Source organism: Lagenorhynchus albirostris, chromosome X (genome assembly GCF_949774975.1).
Source record: "Lagenorhynchus albirostris chromosome X, mLagAlb1.1, whole genome shotgun sequence".
NCBI classification, from domain to species: Eukaryota; Metazoa; Chordata; class Mammalia; order Artiodactyla; family Delphinidae; genus Lagenorhynchus; species Lagenorhynchus albirostris.
Genome location: NC_083116.1, coordinates 103732298 through 103750068, shown reverse-complemented (window position 1 = coordinate 103750068; position 17771 = coordinate 103732298). Strand labels below are relative to the sequence as shown.

The 17771-nt window shown below is 38.9% G+C and overlaps 1 protein-coding gene across 1 annotated transcript in view; it reads right to left on the bottom strand.

The window, feature by feature from the left end:
- DMD (dystrophin) overlaps positions 1-17771 on the bottom strand; it is a 2123521-nt gene that overhangs the window by 1319876 nt on the left and 785874 nt on the right. The window contains exon 30 of the mRNA XM_060138437.1: positions 775-936. Within this exon, the coding sequence (XP_059994420.1) occupies positions 775-936 (162 nt within the window). The remainder of the gene's footprint in view (positions 1-774; positions 937-17771) is intronic.

The following is a 17771-nucleotide window of genomic DNA, read 5'->3' as shown; positions in this document are numbered from 1 at the left end:
GTAGCTATCTGATAGTACCTTACTATCAGAAAATCCTAAAGACATTTAAATAATTCTTATGATATTTTACATACACGTAAATGTTATTTAAAAATAGAAATACAGCATTACTTCCCAAGGTGAAAGTTAATTTATAGACTAAATTTACTTGGTATAAAGCTGACTTAGATTTATTTTCATTCCTATTTTAACTCTCATTCTAGAAAAATTAGTTTAACACATTTCATAATTCAGATTGAAAAGTGTTGAATGTATAGGTATGTGAGTAAATATGAGTATAGACATATTAGTATTAGTAATAAAATGCAAATTTGTATCTCTAATTTCTTGTTATTAACTACTTGCAACACATTAAATGTAGAATATAGGTCATATGAATTCTAATTCTAAGATAAAGATGAGTTGATAATAAAATATTTGATGCTGCATTTTTAATACTACCACCAAAAGTATTTTCTTTAAACTTGACATTCCTACGGTTTCCCTCTAGCTCAAGTATAGTTTGAAAATATTGATAAACAGCAGACTTCAGTGTGATACTGCCCTGGTCTTTTAAGTGTCTCTATTTCAAATTCCTCCATTATGTACGTTCAAAAATAAATCTTAGAGTACTAATATAGAGATCCTTTTTCCCCTTACCTCCAAATAGTCCAATCAGTTGATCAAATAACCCTTTGTACAACTAGATGAATAAACTTTAAGTTAGAAAGTTACTAATGTCTTGTTCGGATAATAAAAACAAAAGAAAAGAAGCTCATTCCAGGTTCTACTTGCCTGGGCTTCCTGAGGCATTTGAGCTGCGTCCACTTTGTCAGCAATATAAGCTGCCAGCTGCTTGTCAATGGATGAGAGGGACTCCTGAATTAAGTGTAAGGATTTTTCAATCTCCTGGGCAGACTGGATACTCTGTTCAAGCAACTTTTGCCTCCTCACGGCCTAAACAAAGAAGAAACAGGAATGAATCAGTTCAATATTTACTGGTGATAGTTTTTCTGCAATCCTTCTGCAAGGCAAATGAAGATTCTAGATTCTACACCCATCACCTTTTTATAAGACAGATTTCGCAGCTTCCTGCCACTCATTCAGCTCTACTTATAAAAATGAAAATCAGAATAAGAAAAAAGAGTTAGCACACAGAACTGCAGGATCAGGAATCTCTGCAGGACAAAAGCACAGTATTATGTACATCAAGGAAAGAGGCTGGGAAAAACATTAGTGAAATCATCTCCGTCATTGCAATCTGTTGTTCTCAGGCCGAATGTTCCTCCTGATCTCATTATATAGTTCAAGAGATTTGATTTACTTAGAATAGGGTCATCGTCATCACAATCCAATTCAAGATAGATAATCCACTTCTACCAGTGAGACACATATACAATCCGCTCAGAATCAGCTCCTTTTCAAAAACAGAATTTTAGATAACCATTTGGTTAAGGATTTATTTTAAATTCTATTTCAACCAGTTATGCATGGCCTTTTTTTTGCCTCTACTTTCTTTCACAATTTGGATTATGGAAATTGCTTGTGCAATTGGATTTGTGTTACTGCTGAAGTAGAACAAATAATAAGTAACCCTAATATAGCTGCAATTAATCTTGATTGTTACTATAAGCATGATTAGGATAATTTAACACTTTTTAAGTATAAATAGCATGCTGAACAGATTGCAGAGTCTCCCTTGAAGGATCTGCTCACCTTTAAAAGAGTAGTTATAAAAGGAATGGGACAGACAACTTATTGAGAATTTCTTAAGTTATACATCATAATCAAGGATTTTTCCTCATTATACAATGTGTAGGCATGATTATCTGGTACAAAAGAACTATCCTTCCCACAGACCATGATTAGGGTTTTGAAAAGAACCCTGCTTTTTATGTTATATAAAGAATATTAGATATTATATGAAGAACATAAATGTTGGCTCTTAAGTTTAAAATATAGTGGAGATGTCAATGTCCTTTAATGAAGCCAACTTGGAACACAGCGTTACTCAAGTGAGAACAAGGCTAAAAGCATCTGGACCAAAGGAAAAGGAGCTGGAAGACCTACGATGCTGCAGGAGCAAGGTAGGTATTCTCAGTATTTCCACCTACACCATAAACCTTCAGGATTCCGTCCTAGGCTTTTCTTCTTTCTCATTCTATCCATACCCTTAGCTACAATTACACTTCATATGCTCACAACTCTCAACTCTGCATCTCCAGTCCAGATTTCCCCCTTTGATCTCTACATTTGCATATATACTGTCGTAAGTGACTATTCCATTTGGGTGTCCCACAGCCATCAAAACAACAACAGAACGAAATATGGACCCACTGTCCCACCTCCCCAACTTGCTTTTTCTCTTTCTCTGTATCTTTTTCCCTATCTCAGTGATTTACAATTATGGCCTTTATTAGCCATAATTTTGGATATTTCCTCTTCTTCTATCATATCCTTCACCATTTTGCAATTAGTGAGTCCATCGATCACCAATCCTTTCTTCTACCTCCTAATATTTCTTCATTCCGTCCTTTTCTCCCTCTCCCCACCACCACCATTACTCTACTTGAGGTCATTAGCATCTCTTGCCTCAAACATGGTACAGGACTCTTGGCTGGAATCCTGCCCTGCCACTACTCATCTACAAAGAAGCTACAGTATGTTCTTCCTAAAATAACAATAATTATCTGCTTTAATCTTCTAGTGATTCCTTATTTTCCTTAGGATAAAAGCCGTACTCAATATGGCTCTAAGTCCTTTCACAGTCCCTGTGGTATCTTCTACTACTTGCTGGTGCTATAGAGAAATTTATTTTTCATTTCCCAGCATATATTATGTTCCTCTTTACACTTGGTGCTAAACATGCTGTTCCCTTTTCCTAGAACAATCCCATGCCCAACTTCCTTTTATTGGCTAATTTACATTTATCCTTTGAGTCTTACCTTGGAAATGTGGACATCTCCCTCTCCAGGCGGCTGTCCCTAAAACCCGGTGTTCTCTCTTGCCCTTTTATTTCTGTCTCAGTATGTATCACACCATATTGTAATTTCCAAATGCCTAACTATGTGCCAGGCATCAGGGTGCTCTCAGGTTTTCTTTTCAAATTACTCGATAGATTCAGGCCTAACATTGAAAAATTGACCCTTGGCCCTAAGGCAAAAAAGGGATTCTTTTTAGTGGGCTGGGATTTTGAGAGACATTTGACTTCTCCGAAGTCTGGAGTGGGGATTTTCTCAAAAATTATAGATTCTTGCCTGTTCTGTTTCAATTTACGAAGAAAACTTCAGGCTCTTAGTTGAGAAAAATTACCTAGGAGTTTTAAAAATGTTATTAATATTTCTAGGAAATAAAGAAAGAAGAACGGATGTCAGATGACTGATTTTACAAAAATATCATAATATGGGTTATGATCATCTTTTAGTAAATGATACACTTATTTATTTTACTTATCTTTTTGTTTATAAGTACGTGTCAATGACAGCTGGATATGTCAAATGTTTTGATCTCCAGCATTGTTCTGTTTTCTTTTCCCTAAGTAGTGAAACATTTTAGCCAATGTTAAAATTAAACCTCATTTCTTTGAGTGATTTTTGTAGTAGATGAACTAAAAAAACAAAAACAAAAGCAAAAAAAACGCTATGTCCCAAATTCTGATGCATATAAAGGAAAACAACTATACATCCTTGAAATTTCTGCTTGGGGGACAGCATTAATTGCCACTTTGAATGCTGCTACCTTGCCCAAGGTAAAACAATAAGGATTAACTATTTTCCCATGGACAGTGGCTGGGGGTGGAAGTCCTATAAGAGATGTGCTAAAACCAAATCCAACTCCCCTGGCTCTTCAGGAACTAACATGGAGACCCAAGAGAGGCCACTAATCTGCATTATTTACAGCCACACTGCACTGCACAGACTGTCCTGATCCAGAAGTTCTATTATCTGGAATTTGAAGTTCAGTGGGCCAGGCACTTAATGCAACTATTTCCTTTCAGTTTTTCTTTGTCATCCAAGAAGAGGTTGTAATTTGCTCAAGTACCAAGTAATAAGAATACTCAATTTGTGCCATTTACAGCAACATGGATGTACCCAGAGATTATCATACTCAGTGAAGTAAACCAGAAAGAGAAAGACAAATATCATATGATATCACTTATATGTAGAATCTAAATATGACACAGATGAACTTATTTATGAAACAGAAACAGAATCACAGACATAGAAAACAAACTTTTGGTAACCAAAGGGGAAAAGGGGTGGGGAAGGGATAAATTAGGAGCTTGGGATTAGCAGATGTGAACTACTATATGTAAAATAGATAAACAACAAGGTCCTACTGTATAGCACAGGGAACTATATTCAATATCTTGTGATAAACCATAATGGAAAATAATATGAAAAATAATATATGTATATATATGCATAACTGAATCACTTCGCTGTACAGCAGAAACTAACACAACACTGTAAATCAACTATACTTCAATTAAAAAGAAAAAGAATACTCAATTTGACTGAATTACGTTGCTGGGTTTGAGAACACTTTTGATTAGCTGTTTCCTCCTGTCTAATTTATGAGCTATTCTGAAGCTCCACTATTATGGTCATGAACACGCTGGACTCTGTTACTTTAGAATTCTCGCTATAGTCTTCAACTGTAAACAGTAAGTACTAAGTTTCTCTCATTCTAAGAGATGGAAATAACACTTATCTCAAAAGGGTTTACAAGAGAGGTAGAAAACTGGCCTTTCCATCATTACTCCACCAGTCTCACTTATTCTAAACCTCTCTGAAAATTCAGGAGAGAATCATAGTCACAGTGAATCCGTGGCCCAGGGAGACAGTGTGATGGTTTTTTCTGTTCACTCCCCAAGGAGGTATAAACAGCGGTACTTCAACCCTTCTGCCCCAAGCAAATGAGGGGCACTCTAAGACCATCATTTATAGAGTCTGGGAGTACAAAGTAGATAGGATGACTTCTAATTAACCAACTTGGACTCTGCTTATGCAGCTGAATGCTTTATTTGCTTTCTATGACTACTGAGGGCTTAAAAAAGGATCTGGAATGACGGCATAGTAAAGAGAAGAGGCATCTTGTACTTCCCAATGCTTGGTGTGGCAAAAACATTTCCGTAGGTCAACTGGACACTGAAGGAGGCAGCTATGTTTGAGCTGTCCAACAGGAGCAGTGCATATGGAGCAAGAATACTCCAGGATAAAGACAACTGAAGACATTACAGAGCATGTTTTTCTTGTTAAAAAAAAAATGGGAAAACAGAAGAGCTTCTGTAAGACCTCTTAAGAGCCCACACTTGCACCCCAAAGAAAGCAAATGTTTGTGTCCTTATTACATATAATACATGAACACCACAAAATGCTACTTAAGAGGAGACATTTGCTCACTTTCCTTCATTCCTACTTCTCAGGCCAATGTAGAATAATGACACCCAGGTGGGGTAAGGGAAGATGCTGGAAACTGATCATTCTTCCCTACCAGGGCAGTTCACTTGGGCTTAAACTGGAAACAATACTAAACTGAATATGAGATTGAAATTTTAAGCTGAACTAAACTTAACTTTGTTCATGTAACAGAGACCAGAAAGGAATGGAATATACTCAGGATGCCAGTAAGAAAGATGAATAAAAACATGAATAAACCATCTGCTTGAAGCAAAACCATTTCATGTTTGTGTCCTATCTGGTTCAAACTACGCAGCAAACTACTGACACAGTCCATGAATTCAGCACTTGATAAACTGAAGTAGAGGAAGAGGAAAAAGATGGCTATGAGGAACAGCGAGAATGTGGTTTGGTGCAAGACAGGAAATGGTTTATGGAAGGCATGAAGACACAGATAATGAAGGGCCTAGGAACTACATTTGAAACACTGAGAATTATAGTAGAACAGCATGATTAGAAGACTTAAAATAGATATGTCAATGTCTTTGTCTTATACAAAGGCCAGCAAAGTACACGTTTTATATCCATCTACTGATGTTCCATGTGTGGACTACTGCTACTATCAAATGCAACACTTTGCTTACTAACAGATAATTTCAGTGAACAATTAAAATTTCTGAAGCATAATTTGAAGGTCTTTAAGGAAGGATGCCATGAAAATGTCAGAAATTATTTTAAAACCTAGGAATGTTCTATTTGCCTCAGAAACCGGTTCTCCCAACTTTTAGTTGTTCCGAACTGGCAGGAGAACATCCTCAAAGAAGGTGAAATGTAAGGAACACCCTGGGCCTCACCGTAGACTTGGACTTCTTTGGGGTTGATGAGAGATGAGCATTTCATTTCTCAAGATTCTGTATCGTAGAAGAAAAATAATAGATCTCCACAAAGTTGCGTATAACATTTCTGCGTGGTTAGGGGTGCTTTTAGCAGGCTGAGGAAATATTTTTCAAGAAGAATCAAGCTAATATTTTGAAAAGGGAATTAAATGGAGATTAAAAGAAAAGGAGAGGGAGAAGATAATTTACAGCAGGGAGGAGAATTTACAACTGCTCACAGTCCCAGCAACCATCAAAAGCTTCACTTTGTTGCTTTTTCTTGTTTTCAAGTTAGTATGTCCTACTTTTTCCTAAAGAAACAAGGGCCTACACAGTGTTCCTCGGACAAGAAAGACCAAATAAATAAAAACTGTTGCTTTAACCACTTTAGGTTTAACTCATAAGGCGTTCTGGCGCAATTGCTTTTTGTGGCATAGTTGTTAATGTGCTTGAGAGGCTACAAATAATTACATAGATGTGCACATGTGTTTGTATACAGTCTTTTTTTTTTTTTTTTTTTTGCGGTATGCGGGCCTCTCACTGTTGTGGTCTCTCCCGTTGCAGAGCACAGGCTCCGGACGCGCAGGCTCAGCGGCCATGGCTCACGGGCCCAGCCGCTCCGCGGCATGTGGGATCTTCCTGGACCGGAGCACGAACCCGTGTCCCCTGCATTGGCAGGCGGACTCTCAACAGAGTTTTTAAATATAAAAGAATATTACATTATTTACAAGGGCCTCTAGATTTATTTTTGTTAATGTCACTTGGTTTAACCCCACTGGTCAGGAAAACCCCCAAACCATGTGCATGGAGCTCCCTATAATTTCCTTTACAGGAAAAGATTATAAACGTTAAAACCACTGGTGTTATGGTTAATTGGAACTTCATCTGTTTTAGGTCTTTGCAGGTCACCGAAGTTCTTCTGTGACCTCTGAGGGAAGCATACTTGAAAGTAATGTTTAGGAATAACGTTATCAATGGAACTTGACATCAGATAGCCATGACTTTCAAGTCAAGCACTGATAGAATGGTCAATGAGCTGTACAGTAATATATCTAAGACATTTCTGGATTTTTGCTGCATTCATTCATCTTCATGGGTAGACAAATGAAATTGGTCTTCTGCCCTGACAGGAGCAAACTGATGTATTGTTTCAGCTTCAAAAAGAAAGTGATGGAAGTAAAATACAGTAAATCTAGCAGGAATCTACAGAGTTCACCTAACCCCAGTCTTTTCAAGGTAACTTCAGAAGCCCCCCTGGTCAGTAAAGCTTCTCTGAACCAATGCCAAGGTGCTCTCTGATTGTACATGTGCTCATAATACTGCTCTAGACTTTAGGCAATTAATAATTTATAGATAATAATTTGTAAATAATTAAACTATCATAGAAAATTTCTCCTGATACAGAATGAGACAGAATCAGAGTCTAGGGATAAGCTGGGTCAGGATTAAGACCACAAGTTTAAGTAACATATAGAGCAAGTGTCCCCAACCCCCGGGCTGCAGACTCACGGCCTGTTAGGAACTGGGCCGCACAACAGGAGGTGAGCAGTAGGTGAGCGAGCAAAGCTTCATCTGCTGCTCCCCATCGCTCACATAACTGCCTGAACCATATCCCCCGCCTCTGCCCCGGAAAAAGTGTCTTCCATGAAACTGGTCCCTGGTGCCAAAAACGATGGGGACCGCTAACATAGAGTGTATATAAGAGTAAAAATCCAAATCTTGCAGTAAAATCAAGTTGTAGAATGAAGCAATGAGTGGCAATCCTACAAAAGTAGGAATGTAGCCACTGAAAAACTTAGTTGATTTCTGGCAATTGCTTCTGTTGTCCCAGAAAGCTACAAATGCAGCAACTCTCCCCTAATGCATGTATAGGTAGGGGGAGGCAAGGTGTCCCAATTAGAAAAACTGCAGGTCATGCTTCCAAGCTGAGGTGGGGAGGTAATTACGCCAATGCTGAGGGAGAACCTACTGAGACCAACTGCAGATAGACTGGCAGTTGTATCAAGTTGTATCAACGTGTTATTGTCATGTAAATGAACTGGCAACTTGGTATTCCTCAGGTAAGGGCTGTGATTTCCCTTGGACACAGTCAGGTGACAGCAACCTCAGAGTGGAAGACCTCTTGGGGTTAGTCAAACTCTCCACTCAGGAATTCAGACTTTCAGGATAAAGCCTGCACAGAGTTTCTGGTCTCCGGGACTTCACATGACGTGTGGGAAGTACATCCTTCACAGCCCCATTTACAGAGCAGCTAAGGATGGCTACAAGGTTTGGCTATGAGTAAAACAGTTTTCAGTCTTCAGGCAGTAGTCTCAAATATAGCCTCAATAACCAGAGATGATGCTTTTCTGATGTACATTAGTGATCTCTGCTGGATCTCTTTTACTGTGATGTAGGCCCATCATAGTCTGAAGCCAGTGTACAGCTTCCCTTGAAATAAAATGCTCTAGACTCTGTTGACCTCTAAGGTCAATCACCAGTAGGGTTAAATTATACTCAGATTGGTGCCAACTAGATGTGGTATCTGAGAAACTGGAAAAATGCCTCTCTCTCCTGGGATGTCTGGGATGACTGATCCTTTTTCATCCTTTCCATATGCATGAAGATTAACAATACTTATTGATCACAAATACTTCAGATGATTGCCATGGTTCTGGAGAAGTCAAAGTGCAAGACAGAGTGTGTTTATGGCTTCCTGCCACACTACTTATCCACACTTTACTAAAAAATACCTCAGGTATAGCTCAGTAAATAGCTGCACTATTGTGTCTGAAGATTATTACAAGGCTTGCAAATCTTTTGTTCTTCAAGTAGATGAGATAGAAAAGGATACAGATTTGTAGCAAGGAACTCCTGCCGGGGTCTTTGGCTGTGATATGATTCATTTGGCTGGGATGCACACCTTAAACAGCAGGAACAAGATGTAGAAAACAGCTGCTTTTGCTTTTACTTGCCAAACTTACTGAGCAGTAGCCTGGGAGTGCAGAAAGAAGACTCATGTGTGTTGATACAGGCATGGGGAACAGATAAATACTGGCAAAGTGGTATATTACACTTAATTCCTTGTTAGAGACCAGGGTTGTCTGCCACTGAATGCTCTTGTGAGATATTAAGCTGGATGAAATAGACATAAACTGTTTCTAGCTTCCTCCTCTATCTGCTCCCCTCAGTGGTATCTTATCATCTGTAGGTGAAATCCACTGTGCTGCAGTTGTTTGGAGTGGGAGAGGATCAACCAGCTCTCAGTTGGTAGGCCCTCACGTGTAGGGTTGTTGCATTTCTCCTAACTCAGATACAGCTGAAAATTAAGTTACAGCCAATGGTTACCACAGCCATGCAGAATGGCTTAGTGTCTTTCAAACTGGTCCCACAGGGAATGTCTGTTCCATCTAAAATGTGGTCCAGGAGGAAAAAAGAGGTAGTATGTTGGGGAATATAGCAACACCCTTTATATGCCATCAAAAGTTTGGCATGATTTCCTAGAAAGTGCTCATTCTAATCCAGCAGAGAACTGTGGCCTTGAAGGAGAACCACTGTTATCCCTGCTTGGTTTAATTGTTCAGGTGTTGAAAATGAGCTTCATCTCTGGAATAAAGAGATCACTCAGCTCTAAAGAGCAGTGGATGGATGTAATAAAGTTAATGGTCCACTCTGGGAATGATTTTGAGACATAGGGCACATTAGGAAATCGGACTGCCTTAAAACAATTCATGCTCAGGTAAAGGTCAAGGCCAGAGTTCTAAACCTGAATAATCATCAGAACCTAGAGGAACTTTTCAAACTACAGTTCTCAGGCTCAATCAAATTCTACTAAATTAGAAATTCAAAGGTAGTCAGAGGGAATAACATATAGACTAAAGTTCCTGTAACCCTTCCATCTGTGTGATTTTGATGACTAGCCAGATTTGAGAAGAATTATCAAGAGTGAAGTTTGAAAGAAAAGTTGCCTTAAATAAGAATTAAATAATACAGAGAAATGAAATTAATTGGGCTCACAACAAAGAAGAGGGAAGGACAAAGTACCACTGAATTGGCCACTTCTCAATGCAGGTCAGAAAACAATATGCAGTTGTTAAGGCAGAGGCAATAAAGCACTTCCTGAATTTTATTTGATACTTGCAATGGAAATTCCCTAATGAATATGTGTATTCTATGACTTAAAAAACACCTGGATGAATTTGAAAAATATCTGTATTCCTCATTCCATACATGGATGGCTCTAAGATACTAGAATACAATGCAAAGTTGTTTACTGTTCCTTCTCCCATTTCTTTCTTTTAAAAAAATGAAAGTACTTTTTACTAGCACCAAGCAATTTTAATGACAATTTGCCTGAATATTAAAGAACAGTTTTGATCATTCAACCCTAAGAATATATGTAGCTTGACAAGAAAATCAGTTTAAAAAGAATCTAGAGTGGAAAAGTAAGATGGACAAGACAGATGAATATTACCTTGAGAATCATACTTTATGTTATAAGAATTAAACATTAGTTGTAAGCTATGACGGACAGAAGTAAAAGCTATAGACAAGTCTAACTTCAAAAGTCTCACTTTAAGAAAGAGAAAAACTCCAAGAATTTTTATGAAAATGTACACAGATAACAAATTTAAAAGAAAATTTTGTTATCGAAAAATTCATTCCTAAAAGGCTACTTTACCAATCTATACTACTAATTTAAAAATTGCAAGTGATTAGTCTTTAGGTCTTAATATCAGATGTTTTTCATTTAAATAGTAACTTTCCCTTTTGCTATTCTAACTTTAGAGGTAGGAGTTCAACCACTAAATTATAAGAAATGTGAAGACAAGAAACTCCTAAAAAAATATTCGTAATCGGGAGACCTTCAAGATGGTGGAAGAGTAAGACATGGAGATCGCCTTCCTCACCACACATACATCAGAAATGCATCTACACGTGGAACTGCTCCTATAGAAGACCCACTGAACGCTGGCAGAAGACCTCAGACCTCCCAAAAGGGAAGAAACTCTCCACGTACCTGGGTAGGGCCAAAGAAAAAAGAATAAACAGAGACAAAAGAATAGAGACGGGACCTGCACCAGTGGGAGGGAGCTGTGAAGGAGGAAAGCTTTCCACACACTAGGAAGCCCCTTCGCAGGCGGAGACTGCGGGTGGCGGAGGGGGGAAGCTTCGGAGCCACGGAGGAGAGCGCAGCCACAGGGGTGCGGAGGGCAAAGCGGAGAGATTCCCGCACAGAGGATCGGTGCTGACCGGCACTCACCAGGCCTAGAGGCTTCTCTGCTCACCTGCCGCAGCGGGCGAGGGCTGGGAGCTGAGGCTCGGGCTTCGGTCAGATCGCAGGGAGAGGACTGGGGTTGGCGGCGTGAACACAGCCTGAAGGGGTCTAGTGCACCACAGCTAGCCAGGAGGGAGTACGAGTAAAAGTCTGGAGCTGCCGAATGGACAAGAGACTTTTTTTTGTCTCTTTGTTTCCTGGTGTGTGAGGAGAGGAGATTAAGAGCGCTGCTTAAAGGAGCTCCAGAGACGGGTGCCAGCCGCGGCTTTCAGCGTGGACCCCAGAGACGGGCATGAGATGCTAAGGCTGTTGCTGCGCCACCAAGAAGCCTGTGTGCAAGCACAGGTCACCATCCACACCTGCCCTCCCAGAGCCTGTGCAGGCCGCCACTGGCAGGGTCCCGGGATCCAGGGACAACTTCCCCGGGAGAACGCACGGCACGCCTCAGGCTGGTGCAACGTCACGCTGGCCTCTGCCGCCGCAGGCCTCCCCCGCATCCGTATCCCTCCCTCCCCTGGGCCTGAGTGAGCCAGAGCCCCTGAATCAGCGGCTCCTTTAACCCCGTCCTGTCTGAGCGAAGAACAGATGCCCTCAGGCGACCTACACGAAAAGGCGAGTCCAAATCCAAAGCTGAACCCTGGGAGCTGTGTGAACAAAGAAGAGAAAGGGAAATCTCTCCCAGCAGCCTCAGAAGCAGCGGATTAAATCTCCACAATCAACTTGATGTACTCTGCATCTGTGGAATACCTGAATAGACAATGAATCATCCCAAATTGAGGAAGTGGATTTTGGGAGCAAAGATATATATATATATATATATATTTTCCCTTTTTCTACTTTTGTGAGTGTGTATGTATATGCTTCTGTGTGTGATTTTGTCTGTAAAGCTTTGCTTTTACCATTTGTCCTAGGGTTGTCTGCCCATTTTTTTTTTTTTACTTTAAAAAATTTTTCTCTTATTTTTTATTTTTTAGTTTAATAACTTTATTTTACTTTATTTATTTATTTCTATTTTTCCACCCTTTTATTCCAAGCCATGTGGATGAAAGGCTCTTGGTGCTCCAGCCAGGCGTCAGGGCTGTGACTCTGAGATGGCAGAGCCAACATCAGGACACTGGTCCACAAGAGACCTCCCAGCTCCACGTAATATCAAATGGCGAAAATCTCTGAGAGATCTCCATCTCAATGCCAAGAGCCAGCTTCACTCAACGACCAGCAAGCTACACGTGGACACCCTATGCCAAACAACTGGCAAGTCAGGAACACAACCCCACACATTAGCAGAGAGGCTGCCTAAAATCATAATAAGGCCACAGACACACCAAAACACACCACGAGATGTGGACTTGCCCACCAGAAAGACAAGATCCAGCCTCATCCACCACAATACAGGCACTAGTCCCCTCCACCAGGAAGTCCACACAACCCACTGAACCAAACTTAGCCACTGGGGACAGACACCAAAATCAACGGGAACTACAAACCTGCAGCCTGTGAAAAGGAGACCCCAAACACAGTAAGTTAAGCAAATGAGAAGACAGAAAAACACACAGCAGATGAGGGAGCAAGACAGAAACCCACTAGACCTAACAAATGAAGAGGAAATAGGCAGTCTACCTGAAAAAGAATTCAGAATAATGATAGAAAAGATGATCCAAAATCTTGGAAATAGAATAGAGAAAATACAAGAAACGTTTAACAAGGACCTCGAAGAACTAAAGAGCAAACAAACAGTGATGAACAACACAATAAATGAATTTAAAAATTCTCTAGAAGGGATCAATAGCAAAATAACTGAGGCAGAAGAACGGATATGTGACCTGGATGATAATTAGTGGAAATAACTACTGCAGAGCAGAATAAAGAAGAAAGAATGAAAAGAACAGAAGACAATCTCAGAGACCGCTTGGAAAACATTAAAAGCACCAACATTCAAATTATAGGGGTCCCAGAAGAAGAAGATAAAAAGAAAGGGACTGAGAAAATATTTCAAGAGATTATACGTGAAAGCTTCCCTAATATGGGAAAGGAAAGAGTTAATCAACTCCAGGAAGCACAGAGAGTCCTATACAGGATAAATCCAAGGAGAAACACGCCAAGACACATATTAATCAAACTATCAAAAACTGAACACAAAGAAAAAATATTAAAAGCAGCAAGTGAACAACAACAAATAACACACAAGGGAATTCCCATACGGTTAACAGCTGATCTTTCAGCAGAAAACTCTGCAAGCCAGAAGAGAGTGGCAGGACATATTTAAAGCGATGAAGGAGAAAAACCTACAACCAAGACTACTCTACCCAGCAAGAATCTCATTCAGATCTGAAGGAGAAATTAAAACCTTTACAGACAAGCAAAAGCTAAGAGAAGTCGGCACCACCAAAGCAGCTTTACAACAAATGCTAAAGGAACTTCTCTAGGCAGGAAACACAAAACAACGAAAAGACCTACAATAACAAACCCAAAACAATGAAGAAAATGGTAATAGGAATATACAAATCGATAATTTCCTTAAATGTAAATGGATTCAATGTTCCCACCAAAAGACATAGACTGGCTGAATGGATATAAAAACAAGACCCCTATATATGCTATCTACCAGATACCCACTTCAGACCTAGGGACATGTACAGACTGAAAGTGAGGGGATGGAAAAAGATATTCCATGCAAATGGAAATCAAAAGAAAGCTGGAGAAGCGATTCTCATATCAGACAAAATAGACTTTAAAATGAAGACTATTACAAGACACAAAGAAGGACACTACATAATAATCAAGGAATCAATCCAAGAAGAAGACATAACAATTGTAAATATTTATGCACCCAACATAGGAGCACCTCGATACATAAGGTAAATGCTAACAGCCGTAAAAGGGGAAATCGACAGTAACACAATCATAATAGGGGACTTTAACACCCCACTTTCACCAATGGACAGATCATCCAAAATGAAAACAAATAAGGAAACACAAACTTTAAATGATACATTAAACAAGATGGACTTAATTGATATTTATAGGACATTCCATCCAAAAACAACAGAATACACTTTCTTCTCAAGTGCTCATGGAACATTCTCCAGGATAGATCATATCTTGGGACACAAATGAAGCCTTGGTAAATTTAAGAAAACTGAAATCATATCAAGTATCTTTTCTGACCACAATACTATGAGACAAGATATGAGTTACAGGAAAAAATCTGTAAAAAATACAAACACATGGAGGCTAAACAATACACTACTTAACAACCAAGAGGTCACTGAAGACATCAAAGAGGAAATCAAAAAATACCTAGAAACAAATGACAATGAAAACACAATGACTGAAAACCTATGGGATGCAGCAAAAGCAGTTATAAGAGGGAATTTTATAGCAAATACAATCCTACCTTAAGAAACAGGAAACATCTAATAAACAACCTAACCTTACAGCTAAAGAAATTAGAGAAAGAAGAATAAAAAAACCCCAAAGTGAACAGAAGGAAGGAAATCATAAACATCAGAACAGAAATAAATGAAAAAGAAATGAAGGAAACGATAGCAAGATCAATAAAACTAAAAGCTGATTCTTTGAGAAGATAAACAAAATTGATAAAGCATTAGCCAGACTCATCAAGAAAAAAGGGAGAAGACTCAAATCAATAGAATTAGAAATGAAAAAGGAGAAGTAACAACTGACACTGCAGAAATACAAAGGATCTGAGAGATTACTACAAGCAACTCTATGCAATAAAATGGACAACATGGAAGAAATGGACGAATTCTTAAAAATGCACAACCTTTTGAGACTGAACCAGGAAGATACAGAAAATATGAACAGACCAATCACAAGCACTGAAATTGAAACTGTGATTAAAAATCTTCCAACAAACAAAAGCCCAAGACCAGATGGCTTCACAGGCGAATTCTATCAAACATTTAGAGAAGAGCTAACACCCATCCTTCTCAAACTCTTCCAAAATATAGCAGATGGAGGAACACTCCCAAACTCATTCTATGAGACCACCATCACCCTGACACCAAAACAAGACAAAGATGTCACAAAGAAAGAAACTACAGGCCAATATCACTGATGAACACAGATGCAAAAATACTCAACAAAATACTAGCAAACAGAATCCAACAGCACATTAAAAGGATCATACACCGTGATCAAGTGGGGTTTATCCCAGGAATGCAAGGATTCTTCAATATATGCAAATCAATCAATGTGATACACCATATTAACAAATTGAAGGAGAAAAGTCATATGATCATCTCAATTGATGCAGAGAAAACTTTTGACAAAATTCACCACCCATTTATGATAAAAACCCTGCAGAAACTGGGCATAGAGGGAACTTTCCTCGGCATAATAAAGGCCATATACGACAAAACCCAGAGCCAACATCATCCTCAGTGGTGAAAAACTGAAACTGTTTCAACTAAGATCAGGAACAGGACAAGGTTGCCCGCTCTCACCACTATTATTCAACATAGTTTTGGATGTTTTAGCCACAGCAATCAGAGAAGAAAAAGAAATAAAAGGAATCCAATTCGGAAAAGAAGAAGTAAAGCTGTCACTGTTTGCAGATGACATGAGACTATACATAGAGAATCCTAAATATGCTACCAGAAAACTACTGGAGGTAATCAATGAATTTGGTAAAGTAGCAAGATACAAAATTAATGCACAGAAATCTCTAGCATTCATATACACTAATGATGAAAAATTGGAAAGTGAAATTAAGAAAACACTCCCATTTACCACTGCAACAAAAAGAATAAAATATCTAGGAATAAACCTACCTCAGGAGACAAAATACCTGTATGCAGAAAATTATAAGACACTGATGAAAGAAATTAAAGAAGATACAAATACTGGGAGAGGTATACCATGTTCTTGGATTGGAAGAATCAACATTGTGAAAATGACTCTACTACCCAAAGCAATCTACAGATTCAATGCAATCCCTATCAAACTACCCCTGGCATTTTTCACAGAACCAGAACAAAATATTTCACAATTTGTATGGAAACACAATAGACCCCGAATAACCAAAGCAATCGTGAGCAAAAAAACAGAGCTGAAGGAATCAGGCAACCTGACTTCAGGGTATACTACAAAGCTACAGTAAACAAGACAGTATGGTACTGGCAGCAAAACAGAAATATAGATCAATGGAACAGGATAGAAAGCCCAGAGATAAACCCACACATATATGGTCACCTTATCTTTCATAAAGGAGGCAAGAATATACAGTGGAGAAAAGACAGCCTCTTCAATAAGTGGTGCTGGGAAAACTGGACAGCTACATGTAAAAGAATGTAATTAGAACACTCCCTAACACCATACACAAAAATAAACTCCAAATGGATTAAAGACCTAAATGTAAAGCCAGACACCATCAAACTCTTAGAGGAAACCATAGGCAGAACACTCTATGACATAAATCACAGCAAGATCCTTTTTGACCCACCTCCTAGAGAAATGGAAATTAAAACAAAAATAAACAAGTGGGACCTAATGAAACTTAAAACCTTTTGCACAGCAAAGGAAACCATAAACAAGACGAAAAGACAATCCTCACAATGGGAGAAAATATTTGCTAATGAAGCAACTAACAATGGATTAATCTCCAAAATTTACAAGCAGTTCATGCAGCTCAGTATCAGAAAAACAAACAAGCTAATCCAAAAATGGGTAGAAGACCTAAATAGACATTTCTCCAAAGAAGATATACAGATTGCCAACAAAACATGAAAGGATGCTCAACATCATTAATCATTAAAGAAATGCAAATCAAAACTACAATGAGGTATCACCTCACACCAGTTAGAATGGCCTCATCAAAAAATCTTGAAACAATAAATGCTGGAGAGGGTGTGGAGAAAAGGGAACACTCTTGCACCACTGGTGGGAATATAAACTGATACAGCCACTATAGAGAACAGTATGGAGGTTCCTTAAAAAACTACAAATAGAACTACCATACAACCCAGCAATCCCACTACTGGGCACAGACCCTGAGAAAACCATAATTCAAAAAGAGTCATGTACCACAATGTTCATAGCAGCTCTATTTACAATAGCCAGGACATGGAAGCAACCTAAGTGTCCATCAACAGATGAATGGATAAAGAAGATGTGGCACATATATACAATGGAATATTACTCAGCCATAAAAAGAAACGAAATTGAGATATTTGTAGTGAGGTGGATGGACCTAGAGACTGTCATACAGAGTGATGTAAGTCAGAAAGAGAAAAACAA